This window comes from Fragaria vesca, linkage group LG5, assembly GCF_000184155.1.
Source record: "Fragaria vesca subsp. vesca linkage group LG5, FraVesHawaii_1.0, whole genome shotgun sequence".
In the NCBI taxonomy this organism is placed as follows: Eukaryota; Viridiplantae; Streptophyta; class Magnoliopsida; order Rosales; family Rosaceae; genus Fragaria; species Fragaria vesca.
Window position 1 is genome coordinate 15,273,817 of NC_020495.1, and position 22,926 is coordinate 15,296,742.

The window sequence follows — 22,926 nt, forward strand, 5'->3', positions numbered from 1 at the left end:
AGTTATCCAACCATTTTATCCAGTTATCCAGTCCAGCCATTTTATCCAGTTCGAAAAAACAGAAAAACGACTATAGTTATCCAGTCCAACCGTTTTCTTCTGTGTTTTTCCTGTGAGGTTGGTCTGGGTTTACGTAAATCTTATGAATAGGAATTTCACCTAATTACGTTGTTTTCCTAATTACCTAATGATTTGTTAATCAATAAACTATCTTCTGAATTGGAATTCCTTTTCCGCCTCAATTTGCTAAAAATAATCTAAGAAAATTCTGGGGAGTTTCTCATTTGGTTTCAAAGCTAACAGAAATTCAATTCATTTTAATATGTGTTTAAATGATTAGAATTTCGCAGAATTCCTTAATAAGAAATATAGAATTTCCAGTTAAAATAGTAGAAAAGTTGAAAAATGATGAATACATATATAGCTGAAAGATGGACTAGAAGTAGTTGTAAAACAATCTGGTTTTTACTGATAAGGCTTATCTGGATTTTTCCCTTGTTTTTCTCACTAATTCAGGTTTAGATGGATCTTCAACGACTGGTTCATCCAAACATCCAACAATTTAGGATCTCTAAGATGTTTTGGCATTCCAAATTCTTTGCCTTTTTTCTTCTTCTTCTATATAAACGTACTGCTCTGTTGGTTGCATACTTGCTTATATCTCTCACAAGGTGAACACTCAGTAATCAAACTCTCCATCAGTTCATCGTTCAAGTGAGACAGTATGAGCCATCAGCAAGATTACAGGGTATATGTTATTACCACTATGATATGATGAATATCTTCTATTAGTTTTTGTATATTCACTATATTGTTCTTTTGACATGAAGAGTAAATTAACCCTGCTATGCAATATACTGTGTAGGGAAATGAAAATGGGGGGCAGCGCATTGATGCATCTAACTGGCTTCCCATAACTGCTAGTAGAAATGCAAAATGGTATTACTCGGCTTTTCACAATGTTACGGCTGTTGTTGGTGCAGGAATTCTAGGGTTACCATATGCAATGTCACAAACTGGCTGGTAATATTTATTCTTTTGCTTCTACGTACATTTTATCTGGATATATGGCTTTTCAATTTATGCACTGTTTAGGTTTAGTAGAGTTTTTGTGGCCAACAAATATTGTTTCTCCAACTTTTAGTTACCAAGAAATCCTGTGTAAATAGTTCTCAAAAAAAAGAAATCCTGTGTAAATAAATAAATCATATTACACTGACATGTGAGTAATTTAGAGATCAGAATATTGTTTCAGAGTTAGGTTTTGTGGGTGTATATACATCAAGTTAAATCAAACTTCAAATGTGAAATGTATACTTGTAATATGTTCTCACTTGCTAATCTTGTCTTTTCTCAGGTTTTCGGGATCGGTAGTCCTTGTTCTTTCTTGGCTCATCACATTCTACTCGTTCTGGCAACTAGTAGAAATGCATGAGATGGTGCCAGGAAAGCGATTTGATCGTTACCCAGAATTAGGGCAGCATTGTTTTGGACCCAAGTTAGGGTACTGGGTAGTGATGCCACAACAGTTGGCTGTGCAAGTCGCTACAGGCATTGTGTATGGCGTCACTGGTGGCAAATCACTCAAGAAATGCTTTGAACTCATTTGGCCGGCTTGGGGTGATTACAGAACAACATACTTCATCCTCTTTTTCGTGTGTTTGCAATTTGTCATCTCCCAAGCTCCAAACTTCAATTCTTTGAAAGGTGTTTCTCTCCTGGCTGCAATCATGTCCATCGGGTAAGATTATACACGATACTAATCATAACTTCATTCTTCTAGGGTTTAGGGTTTATGGTTTATAAACCGTAAAGATGATTACTAGGGTTTAGGGTTTCAGCAACTTGTAGAATTGCATGATAACTAGGGTTAAACGTCATAGAAAGATCACGTTTTCGGGCAAACATCTAAAATAGATATGTCGTTAAAAGTTTTTTTTTTTCTTTTGTAGTAGTCAGTACTCAGTACTTATGCATTTTGTTTTATCGTTGCAGTTATGCCGCAATAGCATTTTTCGCATCAACAATCCAGGGAGTGCATCATCGTGAGGGTGTGAGCTACGGGGTTCGATCTCCGACAGTTTCTGGTCAAGTCTTTGATTTCTTGAATGGGTGTGGAACAATAGCTTTTGCTTTTGCAGGACACAGTGTATCCCTAGAAATTCAAGCTACCATTCCTTCAACTCCAGAGAAACCCTCAAAATATGCTATGTGGAAAGGTGTTGTTGTAGCTTATGTCGTCGTAGCGGTTTGCTATGGCACTGTTTCAGTCGCCGGCTACTGGGCGTATGGCAAACATGTAGAAGATGATGTTCTCATCTCACTTATGAGGCCTGCATGGCTCATTGCATTGGCTAACTTCATGGTGTTTGTTCATGTTATTGGAAGTTATCAGGTAAATTCAACAACAGTTTACAAAACCCGAAACATGAAATTACTAGCAAATCGATCGCTAATGGTATACTGTTCTCATATATTGCAGGTCTTTACCATGCCTGTATTTGATCAGATTGAGCAATATCTTGTAGAAGAACGGGGTCTCGCCCCCGGACGACCTTTGCGCATCATTTGCCGTAGTATATATGTCGGTACGTATAAAACTACTCACACCATATATATACTTCTCATATTTCTAACAACAATCTGGGAAAGGTGAGAATCATTTGCATTATATATACAGGTTGCTTTATGTTATAGTTGGTAAATATTATAGTTTCTTGAATGTAAGTACGCAACTTAATTGTAGAACCATCTGGCTTTTAAGTTTCTTGGATACGTTATCATTTGTAATAGCCCTGACATTTGATACTCTCTTTTTCATTTTTCCAGCTGCAATAGGGTTTGTTTCGATAAGCGTTCCATTTTTCGGAGGCTTGTTAGGATTATTTGGAGGATTGTTTTTCGCCTCCACATCTTATTTTGTAAGTTACTGATGATGAATTTAATTTCTTAACCTATATAATAGAGACAATGTAGTTCATGAAATGTCTCAAACAATTACTGGCGAGTGCTTAAACTAGTGAACTAAATTGATGCAGATGCCTTGTATTATGTGGCTTGTCACCCACAAGCCAAAAAAAATGAGCTTCCACTGGACTGCATCATGGGTATGTAGAACAATCTATTCCTTAGTTATTCTCTTGTCATATGTTTTCTATTGGTGGCTCCAAGTTCTCGGATCTATAATTTTACTTTTTCTGTGTATGTTGATTACAGATAAGCATTGTTCTTGGCTTTCTGCTGGCATTTCTATCACCAATAGGAGGGGCATATACAATTATTGTGGCATTCAAAACTTACAGCTTCTTTTCTTAGAACACATGTACATACTGTTATTTCTTCTTTTCTTAGGAATAGTATGTGATCAGTTTGGGGATGAAATTTCCAGTTTGGTTTTCTTTCTGTGGATTAATATGCAGTTTGTTTTGGTCTTTATTGAAACAAGAAAACTCCCTTCTTGTTTGAGCTCTTTGTTAAATACAATGATTAAGTTATTGAGTCGAGTGTGTGTTCATGTTGCGTCGATTTGAGCTTTTGGCCAGAGGCCCCTAAATTTAAAATGAAAATGAGAGCAAAAATTCTCCCTCATCCTTCTGGTGTGGCAGCAAAACCTACCTCGTCGTTCTCATTGTCTTTGTGGCTTTCTTCCACTTAAATCTCACCCTCAGATAGTTTTTGGTCTAAAAAAATGCGCTCTCTAAAAGGTTCCATTTCATCTCCGGGAGACTCAATTCCAATCCTTTTCTTTCAGTGGAGGTGGATCCGCAATAGAGAAGCATGTACTAATTAGCAAGGGTATGCCTTCTCTATATCAATCGCTGCACTGCTATGATGACAACCTCATTCTAAACCTGATTTCCACTCCCGAGATGTTCGTCAGTTGCATTTAGCCTGAAAGCCCGCAACTAATAATAACATGAACTAGTTACTAGTTCATACATGCATGCCACGTTCAAGAATATGTGCATTACAAGAAAAGGAAAACCAAAGAATAACAAATACACGGTCTCAAAAGCATCTGAGCTTTAGGTCTCAAAAGCTGATTATACTATGAACATGGCTTGTATTATATATAATACATCTGCTCATCTTGCCGGCTACAAAGAGAGTAAAATTCCTCACGAAAATCTCTAAAGCGTGTCTAAAAGTCTAACAGAATAAACCTTGACCTTGCAAGATTCATTTTCATTTGCATTCTAAACGCCCGTGACTCATAGACACAGAGATCAACTAGTCTCACTTCCAAATTGTTTCTGGATATCCTGGAAGGATACAGTTGCAGATCCCCTCCTTTTGGCCCTCGGCTGAGATGAATGCTCCTTCCAACCAGTCATATAAATAACCTACAAAGCCCAAGGGCATTGTCATGCAAGTATCTAACCACATTCCCTGAATTCAACTAGCAACTACAGAAGCTTGACACAAAACATTATCCTATAGTCCAGTTCACATATAAATTATTCTGTTTATTTTTCAAGTTGTTAACAAAAACAAAACAGGTGGGCTATAACCCCATTCCACCTTCAGTAAGAAAGCTTAACAACAAGTTGATGTCACAAAGAACACAAGAGATGAGATGATCTTTAAACAATTTCAGGTATAGAATTTCACTCGGGATTCAGGAGACTTCATTGTGTGCAAAGGTAAAACAAGACATCTTAAACCACTGACATCTTGAATAACTAGACTAAACTGAAGACAGAGTCACAACAATTAAGCCAAACGAGGGTGCACATAAAGACAGTTAGCAACTTTGACCAGGCTGCCCACTACTCTGGAAGAGTTTGTTCAACCTATCCTACAAGGCCCTCTTGAGGGATGAAACTGAGGTTGATCACGATTATATGGTTTATAGTTTCCTATTTGGCTCTTTTGCAAAGGCGAAATGATGATCGAAAATGTGGATTTGGTTTAAATAACTAAACTAGATGGTCTAGAGACCCCAACAATTGAGTGCTCATCTCCAGCCACTAAATCCTAAACCAGAAATAAATCACCGCACTTTGGGATAAAAATCAGGCTACATCAGCAACTCAGCATGCAGACTTGTTCAATAGAGGTGTTCTTTCTTTCCAAACACGTATATAAGCATCTCAATACAATGTTTTTGCCTCATGTAGAAACTCTGGTTGATGACTTGATGCTACTTTATTAATCTTTAAGCTATCAATTGTATCGGAACTTATTACATTGTGTATGCTCACCTGAAAGGTTGCAGGGATGGTGCCATCATCTGCTGCAAACATTGAATCATAAATTGCTGCAGTTGCAAGGGCTGTATCTCTCTTGAGCATCTGGTTTTAAATTATAGGGACAACACATAATCAATATGAATTTGATAAAAAATAGAACATACTCATTACTTGATAATGCAAGAAAACAAAATGTATCCCAAAAGATTAAAAGTAAAAACATACAGGGTTCCTTTGTAGAAGGGCATTGGTTTCACCCATTCCACGCAAATGTTCTATGAGATCCAGAGCTACACCAAAATAAAGAAGAAGAAAAGAATTAAAGATTTAGGGACGAGCGAGTTAGAGAATGAGATCAATATGCATTCTCCAATAAGTAAAATTTCAAGCATGACAAGATCTATCAAACGGTTGTATAAGAAAACAGAATCAAGCCCCGAGCGTGTGCAACTGGTATTATGAGAGAGGGACTCTAATGTTGGTCCTTGTTATATACACATATATGTGCATTATTAACACTGGCCTACATACCCATGTCTTCACACAGATAAGTAATTACAGACAAAAAAAAAAAAAAAAGGAATAGCCTCATCTCTAAATGAAGATGTCTTGGCAGTTCGTATTGTTTTGAAGAGACCAGGAGAGTTGGACTTATTTAACATGCTCATCCAAAATAGTCGGGGTTAACTTATCAAATTTAGAGAACTGATTAACATTTTGTGAGGAAAGAAAATGGTTGTGGTGGAGGTGGGGGCTGGGACCAAAATCAACTCCAGAAACCAAAAACGAGCCACAAAGCAGATCATTATTCAAGTAATCAGACAGATCAAGTTACCATATTAAACTACACTGGTCTTGAACTTCTATATGAGAAAGAGGAAAGCAACCACCAGTAGATAGGGTACTATTCTTGGTTTAACATATGTACTGCTCATGTGACAGAATGTAGATAAAATTATACAGATATATACACATGAAAATAGGAACTATCAGAAGGGAGTTGGTATATCGAAGGAGCCTTGGCTAACAAATTCAAAAGTATCAAAATTTCTAGTTGAGGTCAAACTGCAACATGGATAAGGGAATGCTCACCACTTGGATATCTCACTACATATTCATCAACATCAACACCTGGAAGGGTAAAGCCTGCCCTCGTCAAAAGATTTCCTGCATCCCGCACCTAACCCAGAGAGTAAATGAAGCGTTAGATACCCTATTGCAATAACCAGTACATGCACCACTGCAACTTCAGAGAAGGAAAACGAAAGAAAAAAACATCGCATGAAGGAATGAGTTTTACACTTATATAGGAACAAAAGGAAATGCCTTGAGCAGGGAATCAACAAACAAGTTCATAACGAGCTTAATTAACCAAAATTATAGATCACGAAGGTAACAAGAACAAGTTACGCAACATTGGCCTCAATGACATTATTACTAAACTTCCCAGAAGCCCTGTTTTTATGGCAGATAGTATATACCAAAAGCCCATTAATTTAAAAACAAGCTATATGCCAATTTCAGATAATTGTTATGTTCTAACTATTACAGAAACAAATTTCAATACACTTGAGCACAAACCATATCCAACAAATTTTTAGACCAATTATGCTCAAATCATTTACTGGATACAGTCAATCCTGCCCAGAAGGTTGCAAGTACCATTCCAAACCCAACAAGAATTTAGCAGAAAAGAATCTAGGAAGTATAAACAGGTTGGCTCTCACTTTTTAAAGGGATGTCTAATGTCACTGTTAAAAACTATATAAAATTCCAGGGTCTAGGTATTGGAGAAGTTTGCTTAACGAAAATGTGGCAAATACGCCAAATAGCCTGCCGTGTACCGTTATGTCCAAGTCATACCCTTCAAACTACAATTAAAACAAGAAAAATAATAAAAAGGAACAATTTAACAAGGTGCTATAATGCAAGAGGGAGACCCCTTATTTCTCCTCTACCCCCTTCAACTGGTTTTGTAAACAGACTTCAACGTCTGAAATGAAATAGTGAAATAACACCTTTGGAACACAAACCAAGGACAACCATAAACATTGCTTGGACTTCCAATAACCCCTATAGAACTTGAAGTTACTGCAGCCACTGGACCTAAGTATCGCCATTATTTAGCTATAACAGTTCATGTCTTGAAAGGGTTACACCTAAATGCCTCATGGGTTACGTACTCGTATTCCCTGACATAAAACGCTTCCCCAGCGGATAGACGTTTAAAAACATTTATAAATATATATAAATGCCAACAATCCTATAATTTTATCCATTTAGCAAATTTGATGAAATTTCAGAGATGTGAGGAAAAAGATGACTTCCTCTCAACTTCAGGACTGTACTTTATAGAAGTCAAAAAGATCCACATCTATTAACATGGGGATTGCCAGAAGATATTAAAAAGCACAATTTGTCCACACAGAATGTAAAATATTAAGCTAAAAAAGAAAGTCTGCTTGGACTCCTCAGACAAAAAAAAATCAATGCAATAAATTACATACTTGTGCTAAAGGCGATATTCGTGGACTAATACCTCCTTCACGCTCCATTTGTGCCACAGTGCATGCAATTCTCAGCTCTCTAGTAACAGTAAAGCAGAAATAATCAATTGTATATTCTTTAAGTAATAATTCAACATATGTAATAGAAAAATGAACAATAACAACTTTAAGGTTTCTCCGCCAAGAATTGCTGCTAAGAATAAGCCATCTGGTTTTAATGCCAATCTGCACTGTCAAACATATTATTATCTCAGATATTTCCATGCATTGGGATTTGAATACTATGAAGATGAAACTAATGACACTCACTGCCATATACCAGTACAAATAGAGGAGTAGAACAATAACAAAGATTTCTGTAAGAAAATCTTGAAAAAAATATGCATGAAATGATTCCCATAGCTTCAGTAATCAAGTTAAAACATCAGCCGATAAACTACAAGTAGCATAACTCCTTAAAAGTATTTTCTGTAACTTGTGCAGTAAGTCTAAATAGTATTTGGCGCATATCTGGCTGTCAGCACCGATTATTTGATATCCAGGAGAAAGCATCGGATTTAAGAAGCAAACCTATGTGCTATTATTCTCACTCTAATTAAGCAACTAATTTATTCTCTCTTGAATCACACGCTTTATCAGTGTACGAGTATGTAAGAAAGTACTGGGCGTGCAAATATGTATATCATGACTAATGCAGGCTTGTAATGTTCTACGTTGAACAGTGATATAGAGTAGGATTTGGAAGAGTTCAGATTATTTAGCGAAATAAACGATATGAAGTTAGTTTTGGTACACATACATGTAATATTACATTTCACTACTGCAGTAGCATAAACAGGCATTTCAGAGCTTACTGTTAAACAAACATGATCTATTAAGGTGTTTTCTCTTTATTATCTTTCATGAATGTTTTCCCTCATCCCCACAAGAGTTATTATGGATCCAATATTCCTTCTCGATGCTTATAAATTACAACAACACTACTGCAAATACCTGTATCATAGCTCCTGGAAGATCATTTGTCCAATGAAGGCCCAAGCAACTTATTACCAGATCTAGAGAACTTCACATAAAATTAGAGGATATCAATCAAACTTAAAACTCCCACAATAGATGTATTCAAACTAAACAAAGATATTAACGACCGCGGTAGAAGGATTATACCTTTCTTTAATGGGCAAAAACTCTTCGTCACCGACCATGAAAGATGTTTCGATGTTTTCATTCTGTACCTCATCCTCAGCATTTCTACATCGTTTTACCATGTCATATGATGCAGACATCATAATGAGCTTTTCGATGGCACCTAATAATTAAAAAAGATAAGCACATCATGTATCCCAAGGAATATTAAGATACCATATGTTGAATAATTATAATGTAGAGTCAACTTTTTCCTTGGTCACAATTCACTTTGAGACTACTAGTTTAATTGAGTCCTGTTACAGAGAATCTTCATACCTCGACCATGGAGCAAGCACCTGACGGCTTCCAAAGAACCACCTAAACATAATGCTGTTGGAAATGTTTTCTTACAATCCTGCAACATCACATATGTCAATGTAAAAGGAAAAAAAATTATAATAGGAACAAAATAATAATAAAGTATAAAGATCACTCATGATTTAACAGAGTTCTAAAAATTTCCATATGAATATATCAATTTAGTACAGTCAAATCTGGCAATTAATCGTATCTGTGACAAATACATATTCTTAAGTCCTAAGTGAAAATTTTCATTCAGAATATTGAGCACTTTCACCAACATCAAATGTAGCTGTTATCCTACATTCTAGTATTTAGTAATAGTTTATATATGTTATCCAAAACATGACATACTTCTTTAGAAATGATGAATTTTTCTGGGAGAGATGCAGCTCTTCTGGGGTACTGTCTAAGGAGATTATATGAGGAAAGAGAGTCCTTATGATATCCTGTCCTTAGAATTTAGAAGTAAAGATGGATTGCAATATGGCAGTACTTGGGATTCCAATATTGAGATCCAGCGATCAAAAAGTTTTTGTGGGAAATGAAGAAAGGGTGGATGATTTAAGGCATCATTGAGTACATGTGCTATAGTATCTGGAGAAGGTATTCTGCTTGCCTATCCCCACATTAGTGTAGGTAGTTAGTTTCTTTAAGAATCTGCTTTAAAGTGATAGGTTTTCTAAGGGTTTTCTCAATATCTTGTACACTGTCAATCTACTCTATTCATCTGTTTTAGGGAATTTTTTATGTTTTGAAAACAAAAAATGTACCTTGTTAAACAGAAACAACAATTAACAAGATGAAGCAAATGCAATTACAGGATTCGACTGAGAACGTTACCGCTAGAATTATTACCTAAACACATCAGACGTTGGTGGAATCCTATGCACCTGGAAATAGGTTTTAAATTATTATTACGAGGCAAGCATTTGACACCATATCATTTCTCCAAGTACATCTAAATACGAGACTACGAATACAGCTTCTGCATAATGGCAAGAAACATATCAACCAATTTCGGCACGTTAATATTCACTCCTCAGCTAAAAATTCTTTCCGGTTTATTCATTAAAGCAATCAAGTCTCAGTAAACCAACAAATGTAACTGAGAGAAAGCTATATAGTTACCTCCAATCGATCTAACAAGTTGTCAGCAACGGAATCGACGAACGAGTCTTTGGGACGCATCAGCCACGACGCTCGATCAAGCTGTAGCCAAAAATCGAATTGATCGAGATTTAGCGAGAGATCAAAATCAATTTGACGTAATCCAATTCTTCAATTGGGAGAGGAAGAAGAAGGTTGAACCTGTTTGCGTCGGAAGTCGCGATCGAAGACCTTGAAGCGGGAGGTTTGAGGTCCGTCGGCTTGGCTGTCGGTACAGAAAGCGGTGGAGGAGGAGAGAGAGTGTGGGGTGGTCCGCCGTAACGAGCTACTCCGGTAGAGAGCGCGCCAGCGTTTCATTGAAAATGTGGATAGAGAGAGTTGGGGTTTTGAATGTTGTCACTACTAGCTGCTACAAATATGGGCAGTACACACACCTTTCTAATAGCATATGCAGCAGTAGGCGGCAATCCCTATGCAGATAATATTTCACATAAATTTTCTTTCTTTTCGTGTTCAGTTATGCGTTTGAAGGCAATAAGGATAAACAATGTATTATTTTAAATAAAAAAAAGTATTGTTTGATAATATAAGTGTGTAAAAATTAATGTAAACAAGATTCGTTTGCATAGCAGATTGTATTAAACAAATGGACAGTTTTAGTGAAAAGTTAGTAGTATGATGATCAACTGTCAATTTGTTTTAATTCATTCAGCTGAACAAACGAGTTTTATTTACATTGATTTTTTTACTGAGATTATTTTTATTGATTAATTGAATTTTTAAACGGTCAAGATTATAATTTATATATATAAAAATATGTAAATAAGAAAGAGTTCAAATAGACACGTACATGCTATTTCGAATGCAAGTATTTTCTAGTGGATTCTTGTCTAGAAAATTTTGGATTTTCACTCTCATTGGATTGCTCTTATTTGAAATTGTGTTTCTTGTGTTTATTTTTCTACTCTTCTGAATGGATCTCCAATTTGTAATTTTTCTCCTATTCGTGGAATTTGGCAGGGTGATCCTCTTTCACCTTATATTTTTATTATTATAATGGAACCCTTTATTCGACATTGCATCCTCGATCTAATATAGGTAATTGCATCTGCATCTGCTTTTGATGGTTTTTAAATTTCCAACCTAATGTTCTACTAGTTACTTGCCTCGTCTACACTGGTTAGAAACCATAATGAAAGCAATGCTTCGAGTCACACCAATGGCAATGACCTCTCTCCTCTCCCACATCACCTCTCTACCTCTCCCTCTCAAACGCCCTTCCTCTCTTTCCTCTCACTCTCCAAAACCCACCAAAACCCTCTTCCTCAAATCCTTCTCCATCTCCGCTGCAATTTCCCAAAACCCAGAGCCTCCTCCCAACAGCATCAATGTTGACATTGGGTCTTACTTGTCCTGTTCCATGCCCCATAAGAAGCCCCTTAAAGTTGCCGTCTTGCTCAGCGGCGGTGTCGACAGCAGTGTCGCTCTCCGCCTCCTCCACGCCGCCGGTCACTCCTGCACCGCCTTCTACCTCAAAATTTGGTTTCAAGTAAGTTTAGGATCATACCCTTTTCAATAGACACAAATATTCTATTGGGTATTGAACAAGTAGAACAAAGTCTTCAACTTCAAGAATTTCAGATTCTGCTTAGCTCATTTGGTTCAGCATTTGATTTCTTTTTATTGATTTTGTTATGAATAAATAGGCTCTGACGAGTGGATTTTTTGTAGGAAGGCTTTGAGAACTTTTGGTCAGAATGCCCATGGGAAGAAGATTTGAATTATGCAAAAGCTGTCTGTAATCAGGTTACTTTCTTTTCTATACTGTAAATGTTTAATTTCAACTCTTTCAACTGCGTTAAGTAGGGCGGTATGCTATTGAGTAAGACGATATTAATGTTATGCTTGTTAAGCCGTTTGCTGTTGTTTGTGGCTGAAAAGCTGTATCTCGATTTTATTTGTATACAGTAATTTCATAAAAAGGGGATATTTTACAAACTAATTGACATTGTTTTTCAGGTTGATGTGCCGCTAGAAGTTGTACATTTGACAGATGAATATTGGAAAAATGTGGTATGAATGGTTCTTCTTGTGTCTACTTTTTGCCTCATTGCTATGTAGTGTATTAGTAGGTCTATGCTTGCTAGTCATTTTTCTTCTGTTTCGTCTGCCATTGTTCATGTGAGTTCAAATAAGCAATCATTCTTTTTGTCGGTCCTCATCCTCAGCTGACCTTGTTGCATAACTGGAACATGTTGTTGTAGTCTCTCCTTCCGATTAAGTCATGAACATTATTAAGGTCGATGTTTCAGGTGTCCTACATTATTGAAGAGTATCGATGTGGCCGAACTCCTAACCCAGACGTTCTTTGCAATACAAGAATAAAATTTGGTATGTTATTAGCTGAATTTAAGATTCCTGAATCCAAATTTTAGTCTGCCTCTTTAAGCTTATATCAATTTTCAGGTGTCTTCATGGATGCCATTGACAGTATGGAGTTTGACTATGTTGCTAGTGGACATTATGCAAAAGTTGTCCACCTATCTGCAGATCAAACGGATAAGGATTCTGTTTTGGAATTATCACAAGACATGGTACCAAAATACAATATCTTCTATGTTACTTTTGATTATTGTATGTCTACTGCCATCATAAGCTTGAAGCCTAATTTTCTTTGAGATGATGATCCTTAAAACATCATGAGGTTATTGTTCTATATTATGGTATTCATTTCCTGATCCCATCTCTTTATTGCCTATGTGTGTATTGCTTGCTAATAATATTTCTTTTGAAAGTTTAGGTCAAGGATCAGACATACTTCCTTTCACATCTTTCTCAGGACCAGCTTAAGAAGTTAATATTTCCACTTGGTTGTCTGTCGAAGGTTAGTGGACGCTAATGTTTCATACTTCTTAAACGCATTTTAGACTAAAAAAAAAAGGAAAAAAAAAAAAGAAAAGAAAAGAAAGTAGGGATCGACTGCATGTTCATATTTCATTAAGAGCATGATATTGCAACTGAAAAGGCTGACTGTACTTTTTGTCCAACATTATTCCATTGACATCATATATTGTTTTTTTTTTTTTTTTTTTTGTTCTGAGAATGATATAAGATATCGGTTGATATCCTCTATTTCTCTTGATCAGTCTGCATGGTAGGATTTTATCATTGGTTAGGGAAGTGGACCACTTGCTTGCCAAATGTGGAAAACTACATTTTATTTTGAAATGTTTTGTTACCATGGCATTTGATGCATCAACAATTTCACCAAAACCTGCCTTCTTGTTAACAGCAGTAAAATGTCCCCCTTTTTTTTTTTTTTGAACCTGCATTTTCTTTTTGTTATCTGCTTTTTTTCTCATTGATTCCTTTCTAACTTTTGTGATAGGGCCACTAAAGAACACTCTTGCATGATTTTTCTTTTATCCTCTTTCATATCTCCTAAACTTTATGAATATTTATATAGGATAAAGTTCGTAAACTTGCCACAAAGTTTGATCTGCCTAATAAAGAGAGAAAGGACTCTCAAGGAATTTGCTTTCTTGGTAAGGTATGTCATCCCTTCTTTGACTATTCTTTTATAAATAATTTATCAACATGGATTTGACTAAAAAAAACTCAAATAAAATTACAGGCAGTAGTCAGACATATGGATGATAACAATAATGTGTTGTTTAAATGGCTTGTATTATGAATAGCATCCTAAAAAATTGCACAGTTCTCTTTCAAATGCTAAAACTTATATGCTACCAGTGTAAGTTTGCAGACTCTGTTCAACAAGTTCTCTTTACACTTCTCATGACCTCAAACTAGCTTTTGGTGTTCTTGACTGCCCATTTTGAAATCCATAACATAAAATCCTGATTTCTTTATTTCTATGCTTTTCATTCTGGTTATAGGTTAGGTTCAGTGAATTTATTGGAAAGCACATAGGGGAGAAGGAAGGTGTCATATTGGAAGCAGAGACAGGAGATCTCCTTGGAAAACATCGAGGCTTTTGGTTCTACACAATCGGTCAACGTCAAGGTCTGCGCCTCCCAGGAGGACCCTGGTATGTTTTCTTAGTCTTAATTGTCGGCCCACTTCTGAGGTCTTCCGATATTTACTCTTTTATCCGCTTACAATGTTTAATACAGTCATGCATAACTGTGTTCATCACCTCTTTCAGTTTGTCCAATTGTATTATATTTCTGTGTTCTAAGTCGAACACAGCAATAAGTTGCAAGTTATTTAGAGGGGGGTGAGAGAGGAGAGATAGCAGATTAAGTGTGATAGGGGGTTAAAGGCATATGGCCGGAGGTCAAGACTGCAGAAACTGAAAAACTGTAGAGGTTTGATGAAAAATCAAGAAAATAAAAGGCTAGAGTCACAGAGAAGAACAGGTGGATAAGGTATGTCATGAAAAATGATCTAGATTGTGCATATTCGTTAGGTCAATCCGTCAATGATGCAACTCAAGACAGCATTTGAAGGAGATACTTCAAAAGTTAGTGATGTAGCTCTATCATATATAGCTGGAAAGCTTTAACATCCAGAGACTTTCATCATTTATTAAAACCCAGTTTGAGGCTAAGAAATTTGCTTGTACCTCAAGGCATGGACATGTTGGGATGGTATGTGATGGCCTCAATGCTTATTGATTTCTTTGCTTCTAGCTACAACGACAAGTTACATGGTCATCCTGTTTTTCAGAGCCTGTAGACCATGCTCTACAATGCTGAAATCTGGCGGTTGTTGGGTAAGACTATATGACTTTAGGTTGCGGTCAGCCTGTTCTCACATGTTGGTCAGTCAACAGCCTGTGGTGGCTCCAGTGTCCTGTTTTCATGGGTCATGTTGACCTGAACCTGTGGGGATGGCTAGAGGGTTGCGGGTGTTATCAAAGACCGTGTGGATGGGATTGTCCATGGCCTGTCAAAAATGGGATGGCCTGCAGCTTGGGTTTTGGATGAAATTGCTCCTGAGCCCAAATTCCTATTAGGAGGCCTAGCCTTAACCAATGGGTAAAATAGCTATGGCATTTGACAGGTAGGATACTGACTCAATACATTTAGGAGGATCTGGATAGCCTGTTCTGATCTGTTGGTCAGTCACCAGCCTGCACATTGCACCTAGGTGGATCAGATGCATTGTCTCATCTTCATAGATCATGTTGACCTGAACCTGGTGCCTTGGTATTAGCATAACATTTCTGGACTGGTTTTGTCATTATAGTCCAAGCCCATTCTGACGGGCTTGTCCATGGTTAGCATCAAACTGTCTGGTCTACATATTAGACTTGGGATGAAATTGAATCTGGATGCAGAATTCGTATGTTGTGGTTCGGCCAGGTCAGATAACTGGGTCTGGGTATGGTTTCATCCCTTTTGGCCAAGCTAGCGGCCTATAGGGTCACAAGCTGGCAGTTCTATTGACAAGGATCTTTCTAAGTGAATGGAACCTCTATCATACTGTTTATAATATAAATACTGGTTGAATGTTTCCTGTGCAGCATATAGATAATTTATCATACTGTTTATGATATATAACTGGTTTGCTTATTAAGATGGTTTATTCATTTCAGCAAACCCTATTACTCTTGAGGATCAGATAGTCTATGCATACTAATATGTAACCTTTTTGAAACACAGAAAAGAACCTTGTTTTGTAATGTTAAAGAAATTGTAATCATAGGTCTGAAACTTGTGTTTATCACTTCTAATAATTGCAGAATGTTTTTCCATTAGTTTACATTTTGACGTAGAAAAAGTCTTTATACTTTCATGTGCACGTATCTCTGCTGTATTTTACCTTTGGTGATAATCAATGTATTAGTTATAGGTGCCATTTTAACTATTTTTGAACTGTATTAAGCACAAATTATAAGCTATAATATTAATCATCTCATCTTATACAGGTATACTTATGTTTTGAATCATCTTACCTTATACAGGTATGTAGTTGAGAAGGATATAAAACACAATGTGGTTTTTGTGTCAAGAAATTACTATTCAGTTGACAAAAGAAGGCGCTTGTTTCGTGTGGGATCCTTGAAATGGCTACATGGGTCTCCCCCAGCCCAGATCAGTCAGCTACAGTGCAAGGTAAAGAGATTAAAATCCATGTGTTACTAAAGCTATTAGTTTATCTAAGACTATACATCTCTAATAAAGTTTATCTAAGACTACATACTGTTAACAGTATTAACGGGTCTTCTCTGTTAATAGTCCCACCATGTCAACAGTATTAACGGTACAAATAGCTTTGCCGAATATAAAGTCTGGAGATAAATAAACTAAGCAATGGTTTGGGCCTTTTCCCTAGAACTTGTTGTATATTTCTCTTGGTTGAATTTCTTCTTTTATTTTGAATTGAAAAAAAACATAAATAGCTTTTTGAGACTGCTTGTTGCGTGGATAGTGACTAATTGAGACTAGCTGTTGCGTGGATAGTGACTCTTTTACCCCTAGTTTATCTTGTGTTTTCTCTACATTAAGTCAAAGTTTTCTTGGTAAACTTAATGACTGACATTCATCACATTAGGTCTTGAATATAAAGTTGTATTGATCAGATATGGACTTAATGTGATACATGTGCCGTTTTGGGTTTTGTAAGTCTCACAAGGTTCTTGTCGAGGAGGACCAGGCAGGCTTTGAACTTTTTTTTTTTTTTTTTTTCTTATAGTTGTAGCTGATACTGTTCAGAAATCAGGTCAATGGAAGTTGAAGTGTTTTAGAACTTTTCAGGTCAGACATGGGCCTCGATTTTGCAATTGTACCGTAAAAATTGAACATGGTGAAGATGGCAATGAAGATGTGGCAGTTGTCAGCTTATCTGAAGATGATCAGGGCCTAGCAGCGGGGCAGTTTGCAGCTTTCTACCAGGGAAGAACCTGCTTAGGCTCCGGAGTAATTTTGGAGTCTTGGGATGATCAGGGTTTTCCCGTATGTACAAAAGCTCTTGAAAATGCTAGGATGGAAGACAAATCTCTTCTTGGGAAACCGGTTAAGATCAAATTTATACCGGAGGCTTGTTAATTAGAAGGTTTGGAAATTCATGGACGATCGAAAAATTCAGGAATTTCTGCTGCCAAAAAACAAAAGCATGTATCTCCTGGAAAGGCAATCCCCAAGTCCTCTTTAAATTGGCTGCCTAAGTTTTGGAAGAAGTGGTTGGATATATTATAGCTCAGACTTAGCACAGATGATCTCAAGATGCAGAAGCAGAACAGCAATTCTATCTTTCTGGTGATGCACTTTTCATGGATAGGAATCATAGAAGTTCTAAGTTGTAACATTAGTAGTTTGTAATGGTCGTTTTACTCACAAAGGTTGATAACCAAATTAGTATCATAGAGTGGGTTGCATTTGCAGCAATTAGGAACTGCAACTAATGATGAATATTCCAAGAAGGCAGGAATACACAAGTGGTCACTTAATTATCACATGTTCAACACTCGGATCACTGAATTTTGAAATTTCTAGTTTAGTCACTCAACTTTAATTTTGCCTTTCACCTCTTGTTATACAATTTCTAAAATTGAGCGTTTATGTTCAGTGTAATAGTGCGCATTACGACTACCTTATTACTTTTCATTATCAGACCTAAATCTATTAAGCATATTGACTATATAAACCACCGTAAATGGCTTAGCGATCGACACAGTGGCTGCATTATGCTGCAATGTATAGTTATACTGCGATGTATATAGTAAAACAACTGAAGGACTAAAGGAGAAGCAAGACGAATAGGATTGGTCCAAAAATGTAAAAAAAAAAAAATACCACACCGGCATCAAACACAAAAGAAAATATTTCTGTGGCTAACAAAATAATAACACTTCCATCCCACTATTTTTGTAATACTCTAAAAACGGCCCAACACGTCCTATGTGTACAAAGATACCCTAAACCCCATTCTTCTTAAAACCCTTTAAAACAAGACCCAAGTCTCTCCCCTTTAGGTTTTCTCAGAACCCACCAAAGCGCACCTCATCTTTTCTGCTCAGCTCTACCGAAGCTCTCTCTCTCTCTCTCTCTCTCTCTCTCTCGCCAATGGCTGTAAGTGGATTCTTCTCCATCGTTTTTCACTTTTTCTGGGTCTTCTCCGTACTGGTCAATTAGGGTTTCAAATTGTATTTTCAGTATTATCTATATCTTCAATCTAATTGAGAGTTGTGTAAGCTTATGATTTCGAATTGGGTCTTCAAAAGCTGCAATCTTGGAAACTTCTTTCTTTGCAAAAATTGCTCCATTTTTTTTTTGTTTAAATTTTTTTGACAAATTTGGGATTTGCTGGATATTCAACAATGTGCTAGGGTTACTGGGCTGCTAATTAGTCTTTTGGTGATACAAAAGTATGATACACTCGTTGTACTTAATTACATTCTGTGGCTTTTTGATCCAATGCAGACAATTCCTGTCAACCCGAAACCTTTTTTGAACAATCTCACTGGGAAGACCGTGTTTGTCAAGCTCAAATGGGGAATGGAATACAAAGGTATTATATGGTTTTACTTTTCTCCAAACGTCTTCGACTCTTTGGCTATGTTATTGTTGTGCAACTTTTACCTAATTAGCATGTTCTCAGTGTTTTGTTGATTATATTTTGACTGTGGGTGCTTTTCAGGTTTCCTTGTCTCTGTGGATTCCTACATGAATTTGCAGGTACTGTTAGGACTTTGAATTCATGCTCCCTTTTCATTACTTTATTCCTTCCTGCCAAGACTAGAAAGCTGCTCGTACTAATTCATTATATATGATTTGTATCTATCACAGTTGGCCAACACTGAAGAATATATTGATGGACAATTTACTGGAAATCTTGGGGAGATTTTGATCAGGTGAGCTAAATGGAATGCTTTGAACTTCTTAGTGATGCTTTTGCTTAAAATTTTATTGTTTGCACGTGCATTGTAATTTTAGTGTCTGTTATTTCTTAGTTTTTCTTTTAGGATATACAGTATAAAGCATATATTACAGCTACCACCATATGATTATTCAAATCTACATATTCTGTTGTTTGAATTATAATGTGCAAGTGTTAAGATTTCAAATTAAAGTTTCATAGTTAGTTAGATATTATCCTCAGATCTGAAGCTAAGAGAAAGAACAGATCTATTATTAGTCACCACCCAATGAAAGACGAGATAGAGGAGAGATGATGTAGGACAAATAAAGGGAGGGTGTGAGTATGTGTGAGGATTTATTTCTATACTGAAAATGCATAGTTCCCAGATGAATTTCTCTTCACAATTTCCCAAGTGTAGCACTGCTACCGAGTGCTGCTTCTACCCATTTTCCCTTGCTGGCTAGATGTTAACTTTGTCATATTTGTGTGGAAATGTGCTTTATTTCCTAAGTTGGTTTTGAAAACTGTACCCTGGTTGTCAAATCTCACTCTGCGGTGGGAATTGCAAGCCAAGATTAGATATGATGTTGTGTCTACTGTGTTAAATTTGGTGTCAAACCAAGAGAAAGGCATATTGGGACCATTATCAAAATCCACCTATCTTAGTCTAGGGGAGAGAAGAAAATGATACAGGATAAATTGAAGGAGGTTTCTATTATGTTTCAGGGCTATGCCTACCAAAAAAGACCATAGTAGTAGGCCATGTGACGTTTTCTGTCTCCAGTCATCCTTTTGTAGCACTACTTCCCAGTGCTGCCTTTTCCCAGCTTTAATATCAACTTTGACATTGCCAAAATCTCGTTCAAAAACAAGACCCTTGGAAGACATAACAACTGCACTTTATCCTAACATTAACTGCTAAGCTGACTCTGGATTTAGCTATTTATTTACTTTTACTGAGATGGCCAAAAGGGTTGCTTCTCTTTGGACTAAAAGGGTTGCTTTTTGAGCTAGTCCAATGTGCTTAGTCCAGAGAAGGTACTTCTTTCCTATCCAATCTGTTATTTCTTATCAAGACCCAAAAATAAGTAGGAAAGAGAACGAAAAGGGTTGGTACTTGGCAGGGAGGTCGTGGAGAGAGGAGAGACATACTGCTCCGTTTTTATTGTTCTTATGGTTGGGAATAGAGCTGAGTTGACTTGCAGTTTCACAATTTTCCTTAGATTTCTAGTTTTGACCATCCTTTTCAAATTCGTAGAATTTAGCTTCTCCATATCCAAGATGGATCTGGCCCAAATTGAATCCTCATATTTTGGTTGAAGCCACAAACAACTACAGGGTTTGGATTTGGAGAGTCCAAATCCAAATTGTTGCTCCCAGTTCTAGTTCCAAATCCAGTCTTGACGACTAGAGTTAGTTTGGGGGCATATGACAAAATGATTTCAAATTCCCATATTTATATTTTGTGAAAGTTGATTGGGGATTGTACACGATTTACACAAGGGATCAGTGTTAATTCAGTGAGAGTGCTAGTAGAATGTTTAGATCCGGAAATTATTCATTGATGTGTATCATGGTCGTTAAAAGGTGCAAAAGTTTGGATCATATAGCATTTTCTTCTGCTATAGTGGTAGTTTGTGGCAGGAGCAACTGTTAAGATTATGGAGTTTAGGATCTCCAATCCTTTATGCTCTAAATATGCTTCCCTTGTGTTTGCACTTTAGTTTTTGAATAAAATCAAGAAGAAAAGGATATTGCACTGAAAACGGACAGAAATCCACATGTAAGATACCTTTTAGGGAACTTCATCGCTAAGGAAAACAAGCAAACCAACAAATGCATCAATTAAAGAGCTCAGAAGTGATTGATTTTGACTCCCAAGGGCCGAATATCCTCTCATTTAATTGTTTTTCCTTCTAATTGGGTGGAGTGTTTCCTTTGACTCGATGAGTTGATGCATATTTTCATGCTTTCATGCAACAGGTGCAACAATGTTCTCTATCTTCGTGGGGTGCCTGAGGATGAAGAAATTGAAGATGCTGAACAAGACTGAGATGTTAGCTTTGTAGAAGTGGCGTTGGTTCTGAAAACAGAAACTCAGTAAAAATCAGTATTTGTATCTTTATTATCTGTAGTGTATTCGAAGGTTCTATATAATGTTTAATTGACATTGCTGCTGAAAGCCTCTAATTGACAAATGACTCAAGTTTGATGCTCTACAAGATTCTCTATTTTTCTAATCTTTTTAATTAAGAGCATGATTTACTTGCTCTATTTTGGAGATGTGACAAAATTATGCAGGATCTATATTTTTGTTCCAGCGACTTCTATATTAGCTAGAAATAGAATGGGGTCAGAGATGTTAACAACCCCAATTGACATGATTGAACAAGACATGAACACTTTGTTTAAGTGTGTAGTTTGTGTAGTTGCATTTCACAAAAACTGTGTAATTGCACCACACTATTTGGAAATGCAACCCTTGGAGATCTTTCAAATTGCACTCAACACTCAGATCAACATGACGAGCTTATAAACCTGACTATGATACGAGTTGACAGACCCGCTCCCAGGTGGAATCCAAGATGGACCTGTGTAGCCTAAACTTAAATGACTGTATCGAAAATTGGACATAACCTCTCTTAAAAATGGATTACCTCACAACCTAATCAACCTAATCAACCTTGTTGACTCTAGTCCGTACTTACACTGCCCAAACTATAATCCTACTAAGCCAAAGCTCCAATAACCTATCGAAACTTGAAAATTCTAACTAGCCGAAAAGCTCAACACTAGCGATAATAATCTCCTACAACTCTTTGCAATAGGATAAATTCTTCATTAACAATGTACGAGTTTCCAAAAATCATTAATATTACTATATTAAGGACATTTAATCTTCGACATCACTTCAAAATCATTAATATTACTATATCAAGGACATTTAATCGTCGACATCACTTCTCCAAGGATACTTACTTTCCAATCCTTGTTCTCAAACACTAGTATAGTTTCCTAGTCATGCTTGATAGTAATAGACACCTCGAAGTAATTGCATTTATATAAAACTTGTACTTGGCGATCTTGTGAACCTCTCGGTTGCTACATTCCCCAATTGATACCAAGTAGCTCATACATCATACTCACAAAACTTTTATTCAAATTCTCACCACCTCAGACACTACCCGTCGAAGTCATAAACTCCAATCTTTAATAAGAGTTCCTTATCTCTTCCTGAAACTTACCTTCATAAGTCTCCAACTTATATATCTATGATATTCCTCACATACTTGACCACACAAGCACAAAAGAGTATACGATGGGGATCCGCTGCAGTCGAGCCATGAGTCGGAAGGTGAAAATCCAACTCAAAACCATCCAGTCGATAATCTACTACCAAGGAAGCTTAACCAACTACCTCCATGTTAACACATCTTAGCAAAGGAAGGGAGACACAATAAGCAAAATAGGTATTAATAGGAAAAAAAGAAAAAAAAGAACCAGGCTAAAACTTACCAAAATCTAATGGTCGGCACCCATCAATGCAATCCACATAGGCAATCTACACTTTGTTTCTACATTCAACCCCAAACCTTGTCTCCAAGTATACAGAATCTAACAACCTAACGATCTGATACCAAGTTGACAGACTCGCTCCCAGATTCCACCTTGGACCTGTGTGGCCCAACTTAAATGACTATATTGAAAATTGGACATAATCTCTCCTAAAAATGGACTACCTCACAACCTGTAAATAAGTTAACAAGTATACTTCTAATTTCTCACACCTCAATAAGTCTCAT

At 36.7% G+C, this 22,926-nt stretch overlaps 4 protein-coding genes across 5 annotated transcripts; 3 read left to right on the top strand and 1 right to left on the bottom strand.

Annotated features, from left to right (window-relative positions):
- The first annotated feature begins 724 nt into the window (after positions 1-724).
- LOC101296781 (lysine histidine transporter-like 5-like) lies at positions 725-3,315 on the top strand. Its single transcript, XM_004301412.1, has 8 exons — positions 725-748; positions 866-1,023; positions 1,358-1,741; positions 1,996-2,395; positions 2,483-2,588; positions 2,830-2,921; positions 3,039-3,107; positions 3,217-3,315. The coding sequence occupies exons 1-8, from the start codon at positions 725-727 to the stop codon at positions 3,313-3,315; spliced, it is 1,332 nt and encodes a 443-aa protein (XP_004301460.1).
- Positions 3,316-3,871: 556 nt separating this feature from the next.
- Positions 3,872-10,712, bottom strand: LOC101313804 (putative methyltransferase At1g22800-like). Its single transcript, XM_004299820.1, has 11 exons — positions 10,496-10,712; positions 10,316-10,396; positions 9,161-9,239; positions 8,864-9,005; positions 8,693-8,762; positions 7,865-7,929; positions 7,700-7,778; positions 6,285-6,372; positions 5,418-5,482; positions 5,205-5,294; positions 3,872-4,343 (listed from the first exon to the last, which is right to left on the bottom strand). Exons 1-11 carry the CDS (start codon positions 10,649-10,651, stop codon positions 4,227-4,229), a joined length of 1,032 nt encoding a protein of 343 aa, XP_004299868.1. The 5' UTR covers positions 10,652-10,712; the 3' UTR covers positions 3,872-4,226.
- Positions 10,713-11,513: 801 nt separating this feature from the next.
- LOC101297063 (tRNA-specific 2-thiouridylase MnmA-like) lies at positions 11,514-17,579 on the top strand. Its single transcript, XM_004301413.1, has 10 exons — positions 11,514-11,843; positions 12,026-12,100; positions 12,314-12,367; positions 12,607-12,685; positions 12,761-12,888; positions 13,095-13,178; positions 13,761-13,844; positions 14,194-14,345; positions 16,227-16,377; positions 17,020-17,579. Exons 1-10 carry the CDS (start codon positions 11,514-11,516, stop codon positions 17,308-17,310), a joined length of 1,428 nt encoding a protein of 475 aa, XP_004301461.1. The 3' UTR covers positions 17,311-17,579.
- A 637-nt stretch (positions 17,580-18,216) lies between these two features.
- Positions 18,217-21,361, top strand: LOC101314090 (probable small nuclear ribonucleoprotein F-like). Of its 2 annotated transcripts, XM_004299821.1 has the most exons (5): positions 18,217-18,333; positions 18,685-18,772; positions 18,902-18,939; positions 19,051-19,115; positions 21,107-21,361. In XM_004299821.1, the coding sequence occupies exons 1-5, from the start codon at positions 18,328-18,330 to the stop codon at positions 21,174-21,176; spliced, it is 267 nt and encodes an 88-aa protein (XP_004299869.1). In that variant the 5' UTR covers positions 18,217-18,327; the 3' UTR covers positions 21,177-21,361. The 2 variants fall into 2 exon arrangements, with proteins under 2 accessions (XP_004299869.1, XP_004299870.1); XM_004299822.1 differs by lacking the exon at positions 18,217-18,333 and having other exon boundaries at positions 18,679-18,772; positions 21,107-21,341.
- The last annotated feature ends 1,565 nt before the right edge of the window (positions 21,362-22,926 follow it).